Genomic DNA, 24,189 nt, shown 5'->3' with positions numbered 1-24,189 from the left:
TTTTCCCATTGAGAATGATGTAAGCTGGAGATTTTTCATATATTGCCTTTATTACACTGACGTATGTTCCCTCTAAACCTATTTTGTTGAGATTTTTTATCATGAATAGATGCTGTACTTTGTCAATTGCTTTCTCTGCATCTATTGAAGTGATCATATGGTTCTTATAATTTCTTTTATTAATGTGATGTATCATGTTGATAGATATGCAAACATTAAACGACACTTGCAACCTACTTGATCATGTTGAATGACTTATTTAATGTATTATTAGATTCAGTTTGCTAGTATTTTGGTGAGGCAGAATTAGTGGTCTGTAGTTCTTTTTTTAGTGGTGTCTTTATCTGGTTTTGGTATCAGGGTAAAGCTGGCCTCATAGAATGAATTTAGAAAAAAAATTTTTCTTTTCCATTTTTTGGAGTAGTTTGAGAAGAATAGGTATTAACTCTTCTTTAAATGTTTGGTAGAATTAGTCTGTGAATCTATCTGCTCCTTCAGTTTTGTTTCTTGTGTGTTGATTATTGATTCCATGTCGTTGCTAGTTATTGGTTTCTTCAAGTTTTCTATTTCTTCCTGTTTCAGTTTTGGTAGTTCATATGCTTCTAGGAATTGATTCATTTCTTCCAGGTTGTCCAGTCTGTTGGCATATAATTTTTCATTATATCTATTTGTATTTCTGTGGTGCTCATTGTTATTTATCCTCTCTCATTTCTGATTTTGTTTATTTGAGTCCTTTCCTTTTTTCTTATTAAGTCTGGGTAGGGGTTTTTCAATTTTATTAATTTTTTCAAAATATCAGCTCCTTGTTCCATTGATCTGTTGTATTGTTTTTTAGTTTCTATATTATTTATTTCTGCTCTAATATTTATTATTTCCTTCCTTCTGCTGGTTTAGGTTTTGTTTGTTGTTGTTGTTTTCTATCTCATTTATGTGTAAGGTTTTTTGAGATTTTTCTTGCTTCTGTAGGTAGGCCTATATTCCTATAAAATTCCCTCATAAAAATGCTTTGGTTGCATCTGAAATGTTTTGGATCAGGGGCACCTGGGTGGCTTAGTCTAAGCATTCGACTTTGGCTCAGGTCATGATCTCACAGTTTGTGAGTTTGAGCCCTGCGTTGGCTCTATGCTGACAGCCTGGAACCTGCTTATGATTCTGTGTATCCCTCTTTATGCCCCTCCCCCACTTATACTCTGCCTCTCTCTTTCTCAAAAATAAATAAACATTTAAAAAATTGAATTGTTTTGGATCGTTGTGTTTTCATTTTCATTTGTTTCCATTTAGGGTTTTTTTTTTTTAATTTCTTCTTTGATTTCCTGGTTGATCTATTCATTGTTTAGTAGCATGTTATTTAACCTCCATGTATTTGTGGTCTTTCCACATTTTTTCTTGTGGTTGACTTCTAGCTTCATAGCATAGATGTCAGAAGAGATGCATGACATGAGGTTGATATTTTTGAATTTGTTGAGGCTTGTTTTTTGAGCTAATATGTGATATACTATGGAAAATGTTCCATGTGCACTGGAGAAGAATGTGTATTCTGCTGTTTTATGATGGAATGTTCTGGATATAGCTGTTTAGTCCATCTGGTCCAGTGTTTCATTCAAAGCCATCGTTTTCTTGTTGATTTTCTACTAGATGATCTGTCCATTGATATAAGTCACCTACTATTATTGTGTTATTATCAATTCCTTTATGTTTGTTATTGTTTTATATATTTGGATGCTCACATATTGTGTGCATAAATATTTATAATTCTTTTATCTTATTGTTAGACTGTCCCCTTTATTATTATATAGTGTCCTTCTTTGTCTCTTGTTACAGTCTTTGTTTTGAAGTTCATTTTTTCTGATAGGAGTATTGCTACTCCAGCTTTCTTTTTGACGTCCATTTGCATGATAGTTTCTCCATTTCCTCACTTTCAATCTACAGGTGTCTTTAGGCCTAAAATGAGTCTTGTATAGGCAGCATACAGATGTGTCTTGATTTTTTATCCATTATGACACCCTATGAATTTTCATTGGAGTGTTTAGTCCATTTACATGTATTTATTGCCATTTTATTACTTTTTTGTGTTTGTTTCTAGAGATTTTCTCTGATCTTTTCTTTCTTTCACGTGTTACTGATTTTCTTTAATGATATATTTACATTTCTTTCTCCTTATTCTTTTCATATTTATTATTGCTTTTGATATATGGTTAATCTTAGGTTATAACTTCTTCTGCAAATAGCAGTGTATATTAAGTTGATGGTTGTTCAAATATGAACTCATTCCTTTCTCCTCTCCTTGTCACATTTTTGATGTATGATATTATATTTTATATCCTTTTTGTGTGGGTCAATTTCTTAACTTATTTTTTTAGAAATTTTTATTTTTACTGCATTTGTGTTTCCTGCCTTTACATTGTCACTTTTGGTCTCTTCTTTTACTCAAAGAGTCCCCTTTAATATTTCTTCCAGGGCTGGTTTAGTGATCACAAACTCTTTTAGGTTTTGTTTGTCTGGGAAACTGTTTATCTACTTCTACTCTCAGTGATAGCCTTTCTGCATAAAGTATTCTTGGCTGTGGATTTTTCCCATTCAGCACTTTGAATGTATCATGCCACTCTCATCTGGTTTGCCAAGTTTCTGTTGCTAAATCTCCAGCTAGCCTTATGAGGCTTTCCTTGTAAGTTAAGAACTTTATTTTGTCTTGCTGCTTCTATGATTTTTCTTTATCACTTTTCAAATTTAATTACAATTATGTCTTGGGATTGACTTGCTTTTGTTGGTTTTGATGGGACCTCTTCAAAATGATGTCTGTTTCTTTCCCCAGATCAGGGAAGTTTTCAGCTATTATTTCTTCTAATAAGTTTTTTGCCCCCTTTTATCCCTCTTCTTCTCTTAGGACTCCTATAATATGAATATTACTATGTTTGATGGGGTCACTGACTTCCCTACGTTTATTTTCGTGCTGCGTAATTCTTCTTTCTCTCTTTTGTTCAGCTTCATACTTTCCATTATTTTGTCTTCTAGATCATTAATTTGTTTCTCTGATTCTTCTGGTCAGCTGTTCATTCCATCAAACATATTTCTAATCTCATTTATTTCACTTTTCATCTCTGATTGATTCTCTTTAAAATTTTTTATCTGTGTGGTAAAGGCCTCCCTGATGTCTTCCATTCTTTCTTGAAGTCCAGTGAGTATTCTTATGATCACTGTTTAAGTTCTCCATCAGATATGTTATTTATATATGTTTCACTTAGGTCTCTGGCTGTGACCTTATCGTGTTATTTCATTTGAGACAAATTCCTCTGTCTTCTCATTTTGTCTAAGTCTCTCCTTTCTTCTTTGTGTTACAAAAGCCATTTATATTTCCTTCTCTTGGAAATAATGGTCTTATGAAGAAGACATTGGTCCCTGGGCTGAATGTGGTGAGTTTTAGCTAGGTGTGCTCTGGTCTGCTTGTGAAATGAGACCTGTCACCACCCCTACTGGAACTGAGACCTTGCAAAACTCTCTGGTTGGGAGGCATGGCATGTTCAGGTGTTCAGGTATTGTGCTGGTCTTCCAGTAGAAAAGCCTACCAGATTAAGGAAAGCATGACTAAGAAGGGCAGTTCCCTAGAGCCAAAGGGTTGGAGCTTGGTATAAGCAAGTTAAGCAGACAGTGTCTGTGCTGTGCTGCTTCCTATAGGTGGATCTGTGTTTATGCTGAGGGGTAAGGAAGAAAAATGGTGGCCAATCAATTACTTTCCCTGAGAGGTGTGTCCATGTGCTCTGATAAAAGCAAATAATCTCCCCACTGTGTGTCCCAAGTGTTCTTCAAATCACTGCTTTCATGCTGTCCTCTGTGGGGTTGTTTGCCTGTCTTCTCTGCAGGAGCAGCTCTATCCCAGCTAATCCTGCTGACCTTTTAAACTCTAGGTTTTAAGCCCTGCTGGTTGCAAGAACTCAGAAAATTTTCAGCCTCTCTTTTTTTCCACATCAATGGATTTGGAGAAATATTCTTCTTGAGCATTTCTTGTGTTCTCATGTCTCTCTTGCCCTTCTCCAAGAACCATGGATCCTTTTTTCCACAGCACGTGAAATCCATTTGTCCCGTATACCATGTCTTGACACTTCCTGCCTTCTTAAACGTAGGGTCTTCTCTCTCTTTAGTTGTGGAATTGTTGTCTGACTTCAGGTCAATTTCTGGAGTATTTAGGATGATTTGATAGTTATCTAGTTGTGTTTATGATATGAGGCAAGCCTAGAGTCCTAGAGACTGCCATCTTCCTGCTCCTCTTTTAGTATTTACTACATACTGATCTTGTATTTTTACCAATATCTTTATATGGTAAATGTATTCTCTAAGGTCACCATTGGCCTCCTAATTACCAAACCCAATTGCCATTTTATGAACTTCATTCTCTTTGGTCTTTTGGAAACATTTAAAATCAATTACCATATTCTTCCTTGATTGTTCTTAAATCTAAATATTTTCTATTTGGACATTTATTTCAATTGTAAACTTTAAAATAACTAAAGTTTATAACCTCACTGTGAGTTTTAGGTATTTTAAAAAATGGTGGTCCTCTTGCTTGTTCATGATGTAAACTGAAGAAATTTTATGCTATCTCCTCACTACCATAACCTATATCTAAGTTTCAAATACATACATTTTTTAAAACCAACAAACTAATCTTAAAATCAACCATGTTCTTCTGCTTCTAATTTTGAATTATTTCACTGGTTTTATATATTTTGGAAAACAAAGTGGGCTCAATGTAAATGTTCACATCATCTCCTTGTTCCTTATAGAAAGTGTATCTCTCCCCTAATGTAGATTATTTTGGTTCCTTGGGCACTTAACCTGAATGAGTGAGTTCTTTGTAATTTGCTTTATTCCAACAAAATTCAATCCGTAGTGTAAAGTCCCCAAATTTAGATTAATAGAGCTGCTCTTATTTGTGTGTTTTCAAAATTTTTCTTAGTCTTCTGGGAGTCAAATTTCAGAATTAAGTTCTCCTAAGATCATTTTAGAGTCCAAATGCCGGAACACAAACTCCTGTTGATTATAGTTGGCCCTTGCATCTCTCCTGATAAGGGTTGTTAGAGACATCAATTATACTTGACTACTTCCCAAGATGTTACTTATAAGGAAACAAAAATGTTTATGATTTGTTTAGATTGGATAAATAACAAGGTCAAAATAGATGTTTCATTGCTCAAAAGATGATTCAAGTGGGGCAAGGCTGGAAGTGGGCCTGGGGGCAAGGGGTTGGGTAAAAACAATGGATACTTGTAAATGATGACAAAATAACATTTAAAAAAAAGTTAAACCATGGTATTATAAGGCATAATCTCAAGAGGAAAAAATCACTGATCTATGAGCAAGTATATTAGCTTACTTTGATGGGTTCCTATACTACACTCAAGACACAGGCTGATCTCAACAATCAGAATTTTAAACTAGCATGTAAGGGTAACCTTGCCTTGACCCAAGTTTTGCCACAAGTCACTATTCCAGTAATTAAGCTGTCACTTTCATCATATAGAATATCTTAGTTTGAGAAAACTGTACATCCAAAAGATGAGACAGATTTCAAGGCTCTCTTTATGAGAGCCATAAACACTCTTTGTACTTACTAGTGAATTTTTTCTTTCTCCAGCTAATAATTCTTAGGCCTCTTCCATTATTTTCTTTCTCTGTAAGACAGAAGATTGGATAGAAGATTAAGGTTAGATTGTGGAAGGGGTTGCCTAAAATATAGGGCTGGAATTTTATTATAGTCATTGTAGGCTCCTGAGCAGTAAAAAGACATGTCAATCCAAAGATTAAAGAATGACCACTGTAAGTGAGTAAGTAAGTAAGTAAACAGATAAAATGACCAGTGTGGCAGTGATGTATAAGATGATTTTGAGAGAAAAGAGCCTGAAATTAATGGGGTATGAGAGACATCTCCAGGAAATACAAAAGTTTAGCATGGCTAAAATACAAAGTGCATGTAAAAAGTAGGTATGGATTTCATCTATGTATGAGGTAATGAGAGCCAGAAGTGAAGACGTAGCAGTAAGAGTGAAGAAAAATGAAGAGGAAAAAGATGAAGATTTAGTATCAGACGATATAAAGGCTAGTTGAAACTGGAGCAAAATTGGGAAAGAGTCAGATTCCTCCTCTCTTCCTCAACCTCCAGCATCTATGGTATTTTCCCTATCTGTAATTTTAACTTCAGTGTCTTCAAGTCTCAGATTTCCAGTGCCTTTTCGCGATTTTCCTTTTGTCTCTATCAGTTTTAACAAAACTTTTCCAGACTCTTTCCATCTGACTGTGCTGACAGAGTCTGGTAAATTCGGAGATTGAGTGACTAAAAGACAAACTCATTTTAACATAAAGTAAAGCTTGTTATATACTCTGCAGGATAGATTTCACATATTAGCTAAGATATGAATGAATGTATTGCATCTTATGCAAGAGATGACAAGAAGGAAATAGCAAAGATGACTTTAGGGACTTCTCTGTTAATTGGCAAGAATCGTGTTCATACTACCAGAACAAGAGAAGTTGTAACTTGTTACTGTGAAACAAAAGGGGTAAGGCCAGCTGGAAAAACTTCTGAGCCTTAGAAACTAGAAGGCATCACAATCCCAGACTTCAAGCTGTATAACAAAGCTGTAATCATCAAGACAGTATGGTACTGGCACAAAAACAGACAGTCAGATCAATGGAACACAATAGAGAACCCAGAAATGGACCCACAAATGTATAGACAACAAATCTCTGACAAAGCAGAGAAGAATATCCAATGGAATAAAGACAGTCTCTTCAGCAAGTGGTGGCTGGGAAAACTGGACATCAACATGCAGAAAAATGAGCCTGGACCACATTCTTACACCATACACAAAAATAAACTCAAAATGGATGAAATACCTAAATATAAGACAGGAAACCATCAAAATCCTAGAGGAGAAGTCAGGCAAAAACCTCTTTGAGCTTGGCTGTGGCAACTTTTTACTCAACATGTCTCTGGAGGCAAGGGAAACAAAAGCACAAATGAACTATTGGGATCTCATCAAAATAAAAACTTCTGCACAGTGAGGGAAACAATCAGCAAAACTAAACGGCAACTGACAAAATGGGAGAAGATATTTGTAATGACAAATCAGATAAAGTGTTAGTATCCAAAATCTATAAAGAACTTAGCAAACTCAACAACCAAAAAAACAAATAATCCAGTGATGAAATGGGCAAAATACATGACTAGTCACTTCTGCAAAGAAGACATCCAGATGGCTAACAGATACATGAAAAAATGCTCAATATCACTCATTATCAGGGAAATACAAATAAAAACCACAATGAGATACCACCTCACACTCATAAGAATGGCTAACATTAACAACTCAGGCAACAAGAGACATTGGCAGGGATGCAGAGAAAGAGGATCTCTTTTGCACTGTTGGTGGGAATGCAAACTGGTGTAGCTGCTCTGGAAAACAGTATGCAGGTTCCTCAAAAAATTAAAAATAGAACTACCCTATTACCCAAAAATTGCACTACTAGGTATTTATCCAAGGGTAACAGGTATGCTGTTTCAAAGGGGCACATGCATCCCAATGTTTATAGCAGCACTATCAATAATAGCCAAAGTATGGAAAGAGCCCAAATGCCCACTGATGGATGAATGGATAAAGAAGATGTGGTATGTATATATATATATATATATATATATATATATATATACCCACACACACGCACCGTGGAGTATTACTCAGCAATCAAAAACAATGAAACGTTGTCGTTTGCAACTATGTGGATGGAACTGGAGGGTATTATGCTAAGTGAAATTAGTCAGTCAGAGAAAGACAAATATCATATGACTTCACTCATATGAGGACTTTAAGATACAAAACAGACTAACATAAGGGAAGGGGAGCAAAAAAATAATATAAAAGCAAGGAGGGGGACAAAACCTAAAAGACTCTTAAATATGGAGAACAAACAGAGAGTTACTGGAGACTTTGTGTGAAGGGAGATGGGCTAAATGGGTAAGGGGTATTAAGTAATCTACTCCTGAAATCATTGTTGCATTATATGCTAACTAACTTGGATGTAAATTTAAAAATAAACTAAATAAACATATATATATAAACATTTAAAAACATCCTAAAAAACTATTTAATTATTACAGATTACTTAATAGAAGGGAAAATTAAATATGAGCTGTTTCATTTTGAAAGAACACAATCAACTGTTAAACATTTCAAAAGTTTAACTTGAGAAAGTTTACTTTTCCTATATCAACTATATTTTTAAGTAAAAGATTTCTAATTATTTTGGGGGAAAAAAAGGAAAGTGGGACAGCTTTACATCATAAGGTTAGCACTTAGTTAGAAACCACTCTCAAAACTAGAACTGCTTGTATTGCCTTTAGAGGTTCTGACCAAGTTGATATCCTGAGAATAGCTAATATAGTCAAAGAAGAATTGAGTATTTCTCTCAGATATTTATCTAAAAAGCAGGGAATACCTTAATAGTCTTAAGTCAAGCTTGCAAACAACGTTTGTCCATATTCCTCTTCACTAAAGCCATAGATCTCTCATCTTACTTGCTCTTTTTTTCCTCAAGATTAAACTAAACCAAGGAAAAAAGATCTTCATGATGTATATAATGGAAAACTGAAAGGAATTCAGAAATCATATAATATAAACCTATTAAACTGCAGATAAGAGAAAAGATCACAGGGTGGAAGTGATTTCCTCAAGATCACACAATTAATCCTCCACCATAGCCTGAAGTATGGTCCAGGTCTTGTGGCTATCAGTCCTACAAAGTTTACACCATGTTCATTGTCTTTCTCCATGCAAGGATATTCTCTTATTTTGATAAGACATTAATGAAAGTATATAAAATTTATTAATTCAAATCAACCAATATTTAAAACACATTGAACTCTGTATAGCATGAAATACAAAAAGAATAAGACTTGGTTATTGCTCTTTGATTCTACTGGAAATGAGTTGGGAATAATGAGGAAGTTTAAATTGAAAAACCAGAGAGATGACTATGACACAAAACAAGAAATTAAAATTATCAAGAACAAACAAAATACTGCAGAACTTTAATAGAGAAAAATGCTAAATTATATTGAGAGGAACAGGAATGAATTTTTGTTTGATTAGAAATTAAAAGAAGAAGCACTATTACTATCTTCATTTGATAGAAGACACCAGCCAAGGGACACTTGTAGATCACCAGCTCTACCCAGACCACGTTTACAGAGCACAAAGTGTATAAGTCATTCTAGTATGGAGGTAGTTCTAATGCAGCAGCAATAAATAGTATGATATTGGGACCTTGTGTTATCAGATTATCTCTGTATCTTTTATTTCCCTCATTCACTGGAGACTGAGCATGTTACAGGTTCAATGGAGGCTAAGGGCTGAAGGAAAGAGATTTACACACACACACATATTCATGGACTTCAAATGACCCAAATAAAAGATCAAAGCAACTCCTGAATTAAATAATTAAAATAAAAAAATCATATACCCATAGTTTTACTTTTTTATCTGACGTCTACCCACCCAATCACCCAGATGAGAATGGTAGAATCTAATTTTGGCAGAAGCTGCTGTCAGAGACAAGAAACTTCTAGGAAAATGAAGAAAAAAAAAAGAAAGGTAAAGAGTGAAATTATTGAAAGCCTACTATGTGCAAGGCTCATAATTTCTAAATAAATAGTAGAAGACATCTTTGAATCACAAACTTGAGGAAATACTACACTGTTTCCCAGACAATGTGACATTTACTTACTTGTACATGTAGAGTGAACTAAATTATAATTGCACAGCTACCATGGAAATGTATAACTAGTACATTAGCCTGGTAATGTTATACTTCTCATATATGGGTCTTAGAAATTCATAAACATTCTTTCTCTTTCTACACTAGGAAAAAATATAAGTTTTGTCTAAACACAAAACTGTGACAGAGCCAAAGTTAATTTTCTCCATAAATGAGTGGAATCATGTAATTTTAGGTTCAGAGATTTTTTTCACTTGATATTTGGTCAGTATACCTTTATTGATTACAGAGATCTAGGACAAGCTAAGACAATAAAAAAAAAGGTTACTGAGTAAAAGCCAACTCAGTTTGACTAATCCTCCACCTGCAGCTCATACTTCATCCAGACTGCTAGTAGTAGGTTACCTATATCAACTCCTTACCCAGAGAAGGAGGGAAATTCAGAAAGGGAAAAGAAGTTGGAAGAGATCTAAAAAATGATTATGTGAATACAGGGTGGATTCAAAAAACAATATTATAGCTGTAGGTTGAGATTCCTAGTTTTAAAATTTATCTGTTTTAGATGAATGGATCAAGAAGATGTGGTTTATCTATACCATGGAATACTACATGGCAATGAGAAAGAATGAAATCCGGCCATGTGTAGCAACGTGGATGGACCTTGAGGGTGTTATGCTGAGCGAAATAAGTCAGGCAGAGAAGGACAAATATCATATGTTTGCACGTATAGGAGGATTAGGAGGAACTTGACGGAGGACCAAGGGGGAGAAGAAGGGCGGAAATGGTGGGGGAAAGGGAGAGAGGCAAACCATGAGAGACTCTTGAATGCTGACAAAAACTGAGGACTGATGGATGTGGGGGGGAGGGGGGATGGGCATGGAGGAGGGCACTTTGGGGATGAGCACTGAGTGTTATGTGGAAACTAATTTGACAATAAACTATTTATAAAAAAAAATTTATCTGTTTTATATTTTTAAATTTCCGTTATTTTCCTTGTGATTTCCTTTTTTTTTTCCAGCAGAGCTCTTTACAAAGGCCCAGTGTGCTTATATTTGCTAAGATAAACCAGAAGAAGGTGTTTATTTTGTTGGTACTTAGACCATAGATAAATGAAAAAATGGCCAGCCTCTGTAGTCCTTGCAGACAGAGATGAAAATTGCCATAGGGGAATACAAATTTAGGGGGGGAAAGTATCCAGGTTGCTACTGCTTCACGAAAGTCCTTTGTTCATTTCTTGGAGATTTGTTATACTTTGGTAGGTTTTCTTATACGGTTTAATTGAAGGGAAGAAGCATATACTCATGAAAAGTTAACTGTACAAGCTACAAAACAGTTGATTTCTGCAGGTATATAATATATGCCAAGTTAGTGATATAAACGATAAGTGCTATTCTGAGATTTTAGGGAGAGGAATCCAGGGTCCTTTGTTATTATTCCTTCAAAGAAAATTGTTCCTAAAGCATTCCAATCAGATATACTTAAATATTTTTAATGTTCTAACTCTTCTTTCAGGGAACTAGATCTTCAAATATGAACTTCCAAGTTATTTCCCCTTTGAACTTAATAACAAATGGTTTAGAAGAGAAAATGGGGAAAATATAATGATTTCATAGAGAGAGGAGTATTTTTATGATACTGTGTTCATAGATACAGAAGCTTCCTGCACACAGCAACAAATATCTGTGATCAGCCCTGGCCTGTAGTCCAAGTTTCTCCCCTGGGGATGTAAAATTGAATGGAAGGAAAAGAAGGAATCATGGAATCCAATAACTAGCCCTAAATCTGTCCTAAAGCTCTGATGTCCCATAACACATCCTGGATCTGTACTTAAGGCCACTAAGCTCCCATGACCCTTCTGGACTTCTTCTAAGGTCATTAACTTCTTTTTCAATCTTATGATTTCAGCTTAGTCTTCATCTCAAATTACATTATAAGAAGCACTGACCACTAACTCGGAACATTTGTGAAAAGCACTGCAGTGCCAGAAAGAGGTATGGCTCCATTTTCTGAATCAATCTTATTTCTTCAACTTGCAAATTATCTTAACAAAGTAACTATTTTGTCACCTGCATCAAAAATTAATTTTATGTATGTAAACTGCTTGTTTATATTAACTAATTAATAGCCCATTTGCTTTGTTCTAAGATAGTCTTTACCATACTGTGTTGTAACCTCACCACACTTCTGAGTCATCACTCCTCTCCACGAACAGATTATGAGCTGCTTTCCTTAAAGCATGTTTGGGATTTTAGGTATCTATGTGTCCTTATAGCATAAGTCTCATTATTGGCAAATTGTAGTAAGTTCTATAAAGACGAATTAAATGCTGTTTAAGACAAGCAAAGCCATCCTTTGTGAAATGAGTGGCTTAGACTAAGTGATCTCTATCCCTTCAGGATTCATTACTTGTTTGAAAACTTTATAATTTTCTTTTTATGACCTAATATAGGTCATTGACTTGACTTAGTTATAAATAAACAGCTGAAACTAAATACAAACATTACTAGGAAAGCTTAATTTGGTCTGTAAGGACTGGAAAGTTTATTACTGGAACAAATGACCATCTGTTTTTCATTAAGTTATTTATCAGTTTTATTTGGCATCTTTTATTCAAAGATCTGGGAATTTAAAATTTCTAATATTTAATAGAAAAATAAATGAGTATTCTGTGTCAAGACATGAATGTTGTTTAATCTTAGAGTTACCTTTATTATTTAGTTCTTTCCTTAATAGTTTAGGAAACAACTTTACTTTAGGCTCAGAGCCTGGAAAGATTTTAAATGATATTGGAATGCAAAGATAACTCTAAGTGGTTTTGAATTATATATAATACCTTAAGGGACACCTGGGTGGCGGCACCTGGGTGGCTCAGTCAGTTAAGCGTCCAACTCGTGGTTTCGACTCAGGTCATTATCTCAAGGGTCATAAGTTTTGAGCCCCGCATCGAGCCCTGCTCTGACAGTGCAGAGCCTACTTGGGATTCCCTCTCTCTCTGCCCCTCCTTTGATCATTCTCTCTCTCAAAATAAGTAAATAAACTTAAAAAATAATACTTTAAAATAATAAACTTGTTCATCATTCATGTATTTATTCACTCAATCAACATTTATTGAGCACTTATTGTCAAGGTACATATGTGTTAGCCCTGTGTAACATGCCTTCTTATAGATCAACAAGATAGTCTGTAAGGGAAGATAGTCTGTAAGGGAAGACAACATATACATATAAATCACTGATCTGAAAGATAAATTTAAAGTTCTCTAAAGAGAAAATGATAGAAAGTACTATGGAAGGAGGATAAGGAAAGTCTTAGGCAAGAAGGGTGTAATTTGAGCTAAAGGGTGAATAGTTTTTGCATACACATAATGAAAGAAAGAGCATTTCAGGAAAAAGAAATACCATGAAAAAAGATAGTCAGACAGGGAAACAAGTAACACCTGTCTCTAGCATAATAAAATAGTTGTTTCACTGAAATACAGTGTGTGTAGGAGCACCTGGGTGTCTCAATTGGTTAAGTGTCCGACTCTTGATACTGGCTCGGGTCATGATCTCTCATTTTGTGAGTTTAAGCCCTGCATAGGGCTCTGGGCTGACAGCCAGAGCCTGCTTGGGATTTTTTCTCTCCCTCTCTCTGCTCCTCTCCTGTTCATGCTCTCTCGCACATTCTCTCTCTCTCTCTCTCTTGCTCTCTCTCTCTCTATCAAAATGAAGAAATAAACATTTTTAAAAATAAATATAGGGTGTGTAAAAAGGAAAAGCGAGAGTAAAGTTAGGAAAATTCAGTTGCAACTAGACTGTAGAGATCCTTAAATATCAGGCCAAGAAGTTTGGATTTTATTCTGAAAGCACTCAGTGACCATTGAAAGTTTTAGAACAGAGCATGACATAATTGTAACTCCAATATATGGAAATTATTCTGGAAAGAAGGATGTAGTGAGTAAAGATGGTGGTAGGAAAGACAAATGGTAATTATCTAATACCTTCAAGTGCAGTTCTCAAAACAAAAGTTAATATCAAAAATCTCATCAGCACCATCTAGTGCCTCAGCAAAACACTGCCCAATTTGTGGAAAACCTAGTAATAGGGCTAACAAAAAAAGACTAGATTAAGTTTAGGTAGTTTCCCTTTTTCCCATAATTGGACCTGAGCTCAGGGAACCAATAGTTAGAGGGGGGTAACTGGGAAAAAATACTGAGAAATAAATCAGAAGTTGGGCATAGTCGCCTCATTTTTCTCTTTGATCTTAGATATCCACCGTCAGAATGATTCATCCTCATTTTTTTTTGGTCATATACCAACAGTTCTTGGTGAAAAATAATGACATTTTTAGTTTAAAAAAATGGAAAAACTGGTCAAATTGTTATCAGTAGTAAACCCAAGAAGCTATATCCCACCTACAACCACTACCATAGCTATCTGTTTCTGTATTTATAATTCAGAGACAAGATCAGTCCCCTCCACTGTTGGGACTTCATATTCAGTCAGTGTTTCCACCTTACAAACCCTAATTCTTTCTTACTAGGGAACAGAAGCTGTGTAAAAGTCCAAGAAATAAGACTTAAATAAAAGATTATCCACCATATTATATATTGATGAGTTGCTCCCACTTTCTTAAAAAAATAAAAGAATCTGGAAGAACACTAGAAATCATTACTTCCACATTGTCCCATCCCTAGCTCTATCTGATCAGAGCTTGTTTACTGCACTAATTGACTGTCTTGATATAGCTTAACTAAATTAGACCAAGTAACAACCTCTTGGTATAAAGAGAAATGATCATGTATTGTTGGATAGTATGGGTTTAAGAGTGAGTCTAGGAAGATAACAGGGATAAATATTTACAACAATACCCTTACCCAGAAAGTATATTTCAACTAGTTATGCTATATCTTTCCTCAGAGCCTTAACTTATGGTGCAGATTTTAGAAACGTGTTTTACCTCTGGAACTTTTTTCTCTCATTAAAACAACTAGATGAGCATCAACCAGCAGATATTACCTAGGAAGCCTTCTTCTTGAAGAAAATAAGCATTTTCATATAATTGTATTCCCCAAGTGAATTCAATGCTCTTCCAATAGATAGATGATGATAGATGGATAGCTACAGGTAGATAGATGATAGATGAAAATTTATATTTATGAAACTACTATCTTTAAAGATTTTATCTAGCATAAAAACGAACTCAATTAAAAGGAAGATTTACAGAATAGTACTAGAGTAATATGACTTAAAGAAAAGCAGAGATGTTTTAGCTAGGTCTTGAAGATTAAGAGTAAGTCCACTAGGCAAACTTGGATTGAAAAAAGAGAGGAAAAGAGTTTTCTTGGAGCCTGTAGGACCCAAATTCTTCTCTTGGAGGCAAGGTACAGCTAAATCCCTCTTCATTTCCCCACCACCTGTTTTTCCTACCATGGTCAAAAAGTATATATAATGACACTACAAAGTGAAATCTTAGTTCTTCTTGTAACTTATTGTCTGGTAAAAATTGACAAGAAAAAAATATATATATAATGTATGTATTTTAGGCACCAAGCAAACATTCCTAGATAAACATGGATGGAGGTGGAAATCTGACAGTTTCTTCTGCCAGTAATATGTATGTATGTATGTATGTATGTATTTTAGGCACCAAGCAGACATTCCTAGAGAAACATGGACGGAGTTGGAAATCTGACAGTTTCTTCTGCCAGTAATAACACGTGCAATGACACAATTGATGACTTCCGCAATCAAGTGTATTCCACCCTATATTCTATGATCTCCATTGTGGGCTTCTTTGGCAATAGCTTTGTGCTCTATGTCCTCATAAAAACATATCATGAGAAGTCAGCTTTCCAAGTATACATGATTAACTTAGCAGTAGCAGATCTACTGTGCGTGTGTACACTGCCTCTCCGTGTGGTCTATTATGTTCACAAAGGCATTTGGCTCTTTGGTGACTTTTTGTGCCGCCTCAGCACCTATGCCTTGTATGTCAACCTCTACTGTAGTATCTTCTTTATGACAGCCATGAGTTTTTTCCGGTGCATTGCAATTGTTTTCCCAGTACAGAACATTAATTTGGTTACTCAGAAGAAAGCCAGATTTGTGTGTGCTGGCATTTGGATTTTTGTGATTTTGACCAGTTCTCCATTTTTAATGTCCACATCTTACAAAGATGAGAAAAACAATACCAAGTGCTTTGAGCCTCCACAGGATAATCAGACTAAACATCATGTTTTGATCTTGCATTATGTGTCATTGTTTGTCGGATTTATTATTCCTTTTGTTATTATTATTGTCTGTTACACATTGATCATTTTAACCTTACTGAAAAATTCAATGAAGAAAAATCTATCAAGCCGTAAAAAAGCTATAGGAATGATCATAGTCGTGACAGCTGCCTTTTTGATCAGCTTCATGCCATATCATATTCAACGCACCATCCACCTTCATTTTTTACACAATAAAACTAAACCCTGTGATTCTGTTCTTAGAATGCAAAAGTCAGTGGTCATAACCTTGTCGCTGGCTGCATCAAATTGTTGCTTTGACCCTCTCCTATATTTCTTTTCAGGGGGGAACTTTAGGAGAAGGTTGTCTACATTTAGAAAGCATTCTTTGTCCAGTGTGACTTATGTACCTAAGAAAAAGGCCTCTTTGCCAGAGAAAGAAGAAGAAATATATAAAGAATAATTTAAACCTATAGCTAATGCAAATCAATGGAAAGATTTTCCCAAATAAGTATTATCTCAAATTATTTACACTAAAATTAAAAATTTCCATTAATAATTTACAAATACTGAACTGAATGTATGCCTATAAATATATCTCATTTATGAATCCACACTATTAGAAATTGTAAAGATATTTTAAGTGTTAAAAATTTGGTCTAGAACTATGAACTAAATTATAAATGTTTTTTTGATCATTCACCAAAATTTGAAGAATATTTTTGTCTTGGCATTGTAAAGAAAATGGAACTGAGATCAAAGTTTTCTCCCTCACATAAAAACTTTATAAAGGATATAGCCTTTAAAGATACAAAATGAGCAAATGGTCCCAAATTATACTAACATATCCCATGAATGTCATCAGATGAGAACTGGAATAACCAAGGGGCTACATAAAATGTTCCGTCACCCTCTTCCTTTGTAATATTGACTGACTAGGCAGAGTAGGGCCATGTTTTTTCCAAATAGAATATGCAAGTGCTAGAACAGCCTAATATCCAACTAAAATGGCCCTAAAGTCCCCTGCAATATGCAATCTGGAAACTGAAGAATATAAGAATAATATGAACTGGTCAAAAACCAGTTTGTGTCCAATTTTCTTCTGCTCCTAACCCCAGGCCCTCAAAAGAGAATGGTGGAGTTTTTGTGGTTTATTAACATCATTATAGGTAATTATTTCCCTATATGACATACAACTCTTCCTTAAGAAACTAGACAACTGGCACTCCCATAGATGAACAACAGTAATTTAAAATTTATCTAAAAAGAGAAGGGGTTCTACATGCTTATTACTGGGATCAAAATTAGCTACAGTAGGTTTCTGAATAAAAATTTGAATGTTGATATTACAAATTGTTTTTAGAAGTACTGATATTTATATAACTATGTCAGAGATTTTGCTCTATGATATACATTTTTGAGAAGTTAATTATGTTTTAATATTATTTTATACTTTTTACTTCTTTATTGGCATGTTGACAGGCATATCAAGGATATGTTTACAGTGGGTTTTATCTTACAGTGAAAGCTTTGTTCTTAAAACACAACAACTTGATTATAACTGAATTATAATATTCATGGGCAAGGTTTTGTTGAAGTGTGGTCTGTTCCTTTATTCTGTGTTTCCAAAGGGACATTACCCAGAGGAAATAAATGATAATGGTGAAGAAGAAAGTTATGAAAGGAGAAGTTCTATCTGAACCTACTATGTGTATGTTATTTCTATTTCTCTTCTAATGTTGCAACCCTTTAGGAAACCACTCAAAACAGAAAGAGGACTTCTATGACATAGTAATAACTGGTGTCCATTTATTTTTATTTTTAACATACCTAAGTTTTAGCAGTATCTACACTTTTATTTTATACCATCCTTTGTTGAGACAAGGATGAAAATACTATTTATCAAAAAAAGTCCTCATTTCGGGAGGGAGAGATTATCCCAAGTAGGCTCTGCACCTTCAGCAGGAGCCCTACTCAGGGCTCATACTCGCCAACCTGGAAATCGTGATGTGAGTCGAAACCAAGAGCCAGATATTTAACCAACTGAGCAACTCAGGTACCCCTGGAATCATAATTTTAATTTAATTTTAAGTCCTTCTACAACTACTGTGGAAGCAAAACAAAGGATATAATGTTACACAACTGTGAAGTGGGAACATAAATATCCCTTATGGAGAGGGTATTTTGTCAGGTTTACAACTTACCTTTAAATGGTTCAAACACACACACACACACACACACACACTCTTTCTCTCTTTCTCACCAATGTTCACACACATATCTCCAAATATACAAAGTATCTGGGACAAAATATTAACTGGTAAATTGAGGTAATAGTATATTGTGGATAATCACCATCTTATTCTTTTTTACTTTTTAGCAGAATTTTGAGAATCTTCTTCATTCAAAGTTGGGAAAAATTAAAACAAGTTTAAACCATATTTAAACAATATTTGTATTATGGGGCGCCTGGGTGGCTCAGTTAACCATCTGGGTCTTGGTTTTGGCTCAGGTCATGATCTCACAGTTTCGTGGGTTCGATCCCTGTGCTGGGCTCCGCGATGACAGTTAGAGCCTGCTTGGGATTCTCTCCCTCCCTCTCTCTCTGTCCCTCCCCAACCTGTACTCTGTCTCTCTCAAAATAAATAAATAAACTTAAAAAAATTTTTTAATCAACAATATTTGTATTATGTATATAAAGTAAATGCTCACTGTGTATCTCCACAACAAATCTGTAAATTAGGTATTATTTCTACTCTCATATTATAGAGAAAGAAAATAAAACCTGGAAAGGCAAAAAAAAAAAAAGTCCTCATTTCTCAAGTACTAAGCTTTCTGTTATTCAGTAAGTATATTGTGGTAGAAGAGCACTAAATTGGAAGCTAGAACACCTGGTTGTTAATCATGTCTCTGTTACTTACAAGTGGTGTAACTTTAAGCAAGTGACATGGGTTCTGATCCTCAGCTTCCTCATTTGTAAAGTAAGAATAATAATACTTCTTCCTTATTACAGGGCATTTTTGAAACTCAAATGTGATCATAACATACATACATATGTTAACATACAGATGTTAAAGTTTTACTTTTAAATAAGTTTAAAGTATATAGATGGTTTTGTTAAATATGATTCATATTTATTATATGGACTCTAAATTTTGAAAGAATTAGAACAAAATATAGGCATAAGGACATTCTAATGCACATAAAAGAAACTTGTGTATTACTTATTCTCACCTCTAGGTGTTTTCCTGTTTTCACTTCACCTAGCAGTCCCATTTTCTCCCACACAGAAACATACCATAATTCAATCACCTACAATCCAACCATGAATTTGTTATTCTTTAATGCCATTTATTTTTGTATCTTACATGAAACTGTTTAGCACTTAATTATTTTCCTTTTTTAATGTGTGTATTTTATCCCAAAGTGGAATTATCATTTTATGGGATTATAAATTCCTTGAGGTTGAAAAATACGCCTTTTAACCATGATACCTAGCAATTAATGAGCTTTTATTCTATTTTAAGTGCTTTATCTATATCAACTCATTTAATACTTACAATTGCCCTGTGATATATAGACCATTCTTATCCCTGTTTTGCTGACTTGAAAACTGAGGCACAAAGAAACTAAGTAACTTGCCCATTGTCAGGCAGTTAGTAAGGATCAGAACTAAGATTCAAATCTATGCAGTCTGACTCCAGAGCTCAATTTCTTGATTTTTTATGCTATCCTGGTGAACCATGTTATACCTTCAAAATAAGAACTAGAAGCAAGGGTTTTTTCAATGATTTATTTGTTTATTTTACAAAATACATTTAAATAACCTAAAGGCTTAATTTGTTTAGCTACATGAACACATGAACCATGAGCTAAAGCCTATGATTTTATTTGTAAGAACATCTTAAAATATTGTATACTATCCTAGAACATTGACATTAGAAGGACTTTAATGTTTATAATTTCTAATGGCTATATAATATACTGTGACATTACCATGCCACAGTCTTCACATACATTCCTTTGGTCTCTAACAGTCCTTTGAAATCACACCAACTATCCAAGTTTATTTTCATTATACACTTGGCTTTTTTTTAATTTTGTTCAGCTAATATAGGTCTGTATCTAAAACATAATTTCAAATATTAAAGCAATGTTTTGTATTTTGTTCTCAGAATAAACATAAAAGGTTTTGTATACTCATCTCAGACTCCAAACTTTGGGGTTTTTTTGGTTGTCAAAATCACCTGGCTTTCACTCTAAAGATATTTCATTTCTAATTGATTTCTAAATGGCCTTTTGAGATAAATATATACCTCAATATCTAACTTTTACTAACCCTTTAATAACTCCAGCAGTAAAAAATTTTTAGGAACTTTAAAGATGAGATTAGGTTTTAGAGCGTTGTAAATTTGTCAGCCCTTTTTAGTAAGTACTGCACTGGAGGAAGGAAAAGAAGCTCACTTATTCTATTCATCTCCATGTGCACATCCTGGGTTAGATTGCCTCACTCCAATATTTAAATAGCAACATGGGAGAGAGCTTGGGAAGATGGCAGAGTAGGAGTATCCTAAGCTTACCTCATCCCATGGAGAAACATAAATAACAGCCACATCAGTGAAACTAACCCAGAAAATTACCCAAAGACTAGAAGAATATACTGTCCACAGTTAGTTGTAGAGAGCAAGCAACAGCAAAAAATGGTAGGAAAGTCAGAGACCCAGTTAGAACTTCTAAACTTCAAACTTCTGGTGAGGCTAACCACAAATGGAAGGGATACCACAAACACAAAGAAGGAAGAGAAAAAGACCCCAAATCAGGCACCCGAGACATGAGGAGCTGCAATGGGAAGACAAGTCCACATAATACTTGGTTTTGTAAACCAATGGAGCTTAACTTCATGAGTTGTTATAATCAGTGGAGCTTAACTTTAGGTATTTTAAAAAACAGCAAGCTTAGGCTCTGAGAAAGCTGGATGATAGGAAAATGAATCCCCACCCTTAAAAAAAAACAGCATGATAAACAATTCTGGCAAGATTCAGTACAGAATCAGCAGAGTGAAAAACACCTGAGTATATGGAACGGAGATTTATTTACTAACTGAGAACTTGCACTGGAGGGACAAGAATCTTTAGAAGATTTAACCAAGAACAAAATAGCTGGTAGGCACCATTTCTGTAACCTACCCTCCAACCTACATACCCAGATACCTGCAGGAACCAGCATAATCACTTACCACATAGCTTGCTAACACTGAGCTCACTACACCGATGGTCTCCCACAGACTTGCCCCACCAAACCCAATCCACTTGCAGGAGTTCCTCCAAAGTGACTCTGGCCAGCTATTATTCTATATACCCCAACATTAATTAGTACCACTCCAAAGTGATGCTTGCCCTGAAAAAAGGGGGAAGATAAACACCTACATGAGTTCAAATGTAGCCCCAGTAGTGATCTAGAAACAGATTTCTGAACTGACTGCAGGCCCTGCCCACCAACATAAACTTCACAGAAAGAAGCATAAAGAGAGAGCTCTGTAGTTTAAGGTCACTGAAAACTCCACAAATGGACTGCAGGCAGACCTCTGGTCTGACAGCAGGAACTGGCCACCAAGAAAAGCCCTCAGGGGCCAACACAGCAATTGTACCCTGAAGTTCAGTGTGACCCAAGCCTCAGCAAATGGGCTGAGGGCATACCTCTGGTCTGACCCAACTACAACCCAAAGGTGTCCCAGCCTGGCCCACTAAAAGCACAAAGATCAAGCCATTCTTGCAAAACAAAGAGTGCCATTGCAGCTGACTGGACTGAAGACAAGCACAACCCAACCAAACAGTAGGATACATGCAACACACACAGGACACACTACTGAAGCACCTGGTTCTGATGCACAAGTGTACATGGCACTACAGGGGACTACAAGACCTGTTCCTCCTAAGACCAGTAGTTTAAAGATCAGGAGATATGGCTGACTTTCCAAATACATAGAAACAAACAGAGATAGACAAAATGAAGAGATAGAAGAATATGTCCTAAATTAAAGAGAAGGAAAAACCATAGCCAAAAAGCTAAACGAAACAGAGATAAGCTATATACCTGGTAGAGAATTCAAAGTAATGGTCATAAAGATACTGGACTTGAGAAAAGAGTGGAGGACCTTAGTGAGATATTCAAAAGAGATAAAAAATATAAAAATAGAAACAATCAGGAATGAAATTACATAAAATAATAATATACTAGAGGGAATAAATAATAGAGTAGAAAATGCACAAGAATGGATCAGCAAGAAGGACGACAGAGTAATGGAAAGCAATCAAACTGAACAAGAAAAAATAAAAATAAAAATTGGTTAAGGGAACTAGGTTACATCAAGTCTAATAACATATGCATTTTACATGGGTCACCTGGGTGGCTTAGTTAAGTGACTCCCCCTCTCTCCCTTTCTCTTTGACCCTCCCTTGCTCACGCTGTCTCTCTCTCTCTCTCTCTAAGAAATAAATAAAACATTAAAAATTTAAAAAAAGAGGGAGGAGGGGGCAAGATGGCGGAGAAATAAGGAGCTCCGTACTTGCACTCGCGCCCATACATCACACAGAAAAGATCTGAAGCCATTGGAAACCTTACAAAACCTGAGAGATTGGGAGAAAAAGGACACAGAATCCACTGAGAGAGCCTTCTAACGTGAGTGCGAACTGGGGAAGATAAAATCGGGCCGGGATCGGAGACTCCAGGGTGGGAGGCGATCCCCCTCTACCCTCTACGGGGAGTGAGAGGAGAAAAGGAGTGAGTCCGAAACAGAAAAACCTCCGATCGGTGGGGGAAAAACCTCCGCTCGGTGCATAGAAAGACCGTACTTGCCAAATACCTGCACACCAGGTCCCCTGGCGCCAACTGGTCCCGGGCGGGGGGGGGGGGGGGGGGGGGGGGGGGTGCTGAGCGCACAGACTGCTGCTTTGTGCTGGCTCCTGGCGGTTGGACTTCAGAGTAGCAGCGCGCCTGCAGCCATTGCAGCTCCCCGGCGGCTGGGGCCCCTGAAAGAGACACGCGGACACCAGGCGTCCGCGCTCCTGGCTGGCTGGAGCTGGAAAGGGAAGGCAAAGAACTAAAAACTGGGAAATTTGCCTGTGAGTTCGTGTTTCGGTGATGAGCCACAGAGGGACCTGGTTTTGCTCACTCCAGTGGGCTCGGGCTCAGCGAACCCGGCAGGCAAGCCCCCGCCCATGCTCGCCAGCCCGACCCAGAGAAGGAAGCAGTGATTCTGACTCCACCCCCAGAGCTCCACAGGGGGCTTGGAATTGCCCTGAGGTGGTTGCCTGGGAAGCTGTGTCTAAGGCAATTTCAGCGGGGCGAACGGACTGGGATTTGGAGATTGGAACTGGCCTGGGTTGAAGAGTGCAACCAACTTTGGCTGCGCCCCCTGTACGGGGAGTTTACACGCCCAAAAAAGCGAGGTGCAGCGCTTGGTTCAAGAAGGGACTGGAGCACCGTCACTCTCCTCCCCACAACCGCCAAGGCAGAACTCCCGCCTGAGGCATTGGATCACACGACGCCCATCCCTGCCTGAGAGCTGCCCTCCTCCCCCTTTTTTTTTCCTTTTTCTTCTTCTTTCTCTTTTCTCTCTTTTTTCCCCAGAACACTGACCTGATTAACTCTGATCGCCAGCTTGCTTGAACCATCACAACGAGTCCATTCTGTAAATGTAAATTCTACACCTACCGACATTTTCAGCTCTTTCTCTCAGGAGTAATTAGACTTTATAGTTTCTCTGGATAATTCCATCATCCTTCTCTCACCTATTCTATCATATTCTACCCTTTACCTCTTTGAAAAAAGTTTCTTATCCCTTCTGCCTGTTCATTCTATTTCCAATTGTGCCTCATCCCGCCCTGCCTTCTCTCTCTTTCTCTATTCTCTTCAAACAGCACTGCATACACACGGCAATTTAACTGTAGCTGGGAAATCCAGTTATATGCTTTAAACCGTTCTTTACCATCGGTTTTCTTCTTTTTTCCTTTTCTTTTCCCTTTTTTGACCCTTTTATGTATTTTCTCCTCCCTATTATTCGCCCTCCCTCCTCCGTCTTTTCTCTTAACTTTTTCGTTTTCCCTCTCGCTTTGCATGTTAGTTGAATTAGCCTGTGCGTTTGTGTGCTCCTGCTCCCTGTGTGTTTGTCTGTCTGTTTTCTTTTCCAGGGCTACCTCAATAAACAAGCCAGA

The 24,189-nt window shown here is 36.3% G+C and overlaps 1 protein-coding gene across 1 annotated transcript in view; it reads left to right on the top strand.

Annotated features, from left to right (window-relative positions):
- Positions 1-16,668, top strand: part of CYSLTR1 (cysteinyl leukotriene receptor 1) — a 45,353-nt gene extending 28,685 nt beyond the window's left edge. The window contains exons 2-3 of the mRNA XM_039222372.1: positions 11,671-11,756; positions 15,390-16,668. Coding sequence (XP_039078303.1) covers positions 15,417-16,439 — 1,023 coding nt within the window. The 5' untranslated portion in view covers positions 11,671-11,756; positions 15,390-15,416 and the 3' untranslated portion in view covers positions 16,440-16,668. The remainder of the gene's footprint in view (positions 1-11,670; positions 11,757-15,389) is intronic.
- Positions 16,669-24,189: the final 7,521 nt, after the last annotated feature.

The sequence above is a fragment of the Hyaena hyaena genome, unplaced genomic scaffold (genome assembly GCF_003009895.1).
Source record: "Hyaena hyaena isolate Hyena2069 unplaced genomic scaffold, ASM300989v1 scaffold_1157, whole genome shotgun sequence".
NCBI classification, from domain to species: Eukaryota; Metazoa; Chordata; class Mammalia; order Carnivora; family Hyaenidae; genus Hyaena; species Hyaena hyaena.
This window is presented reverse-complemented; position numbering and strand designations above follow the sequence as displayed.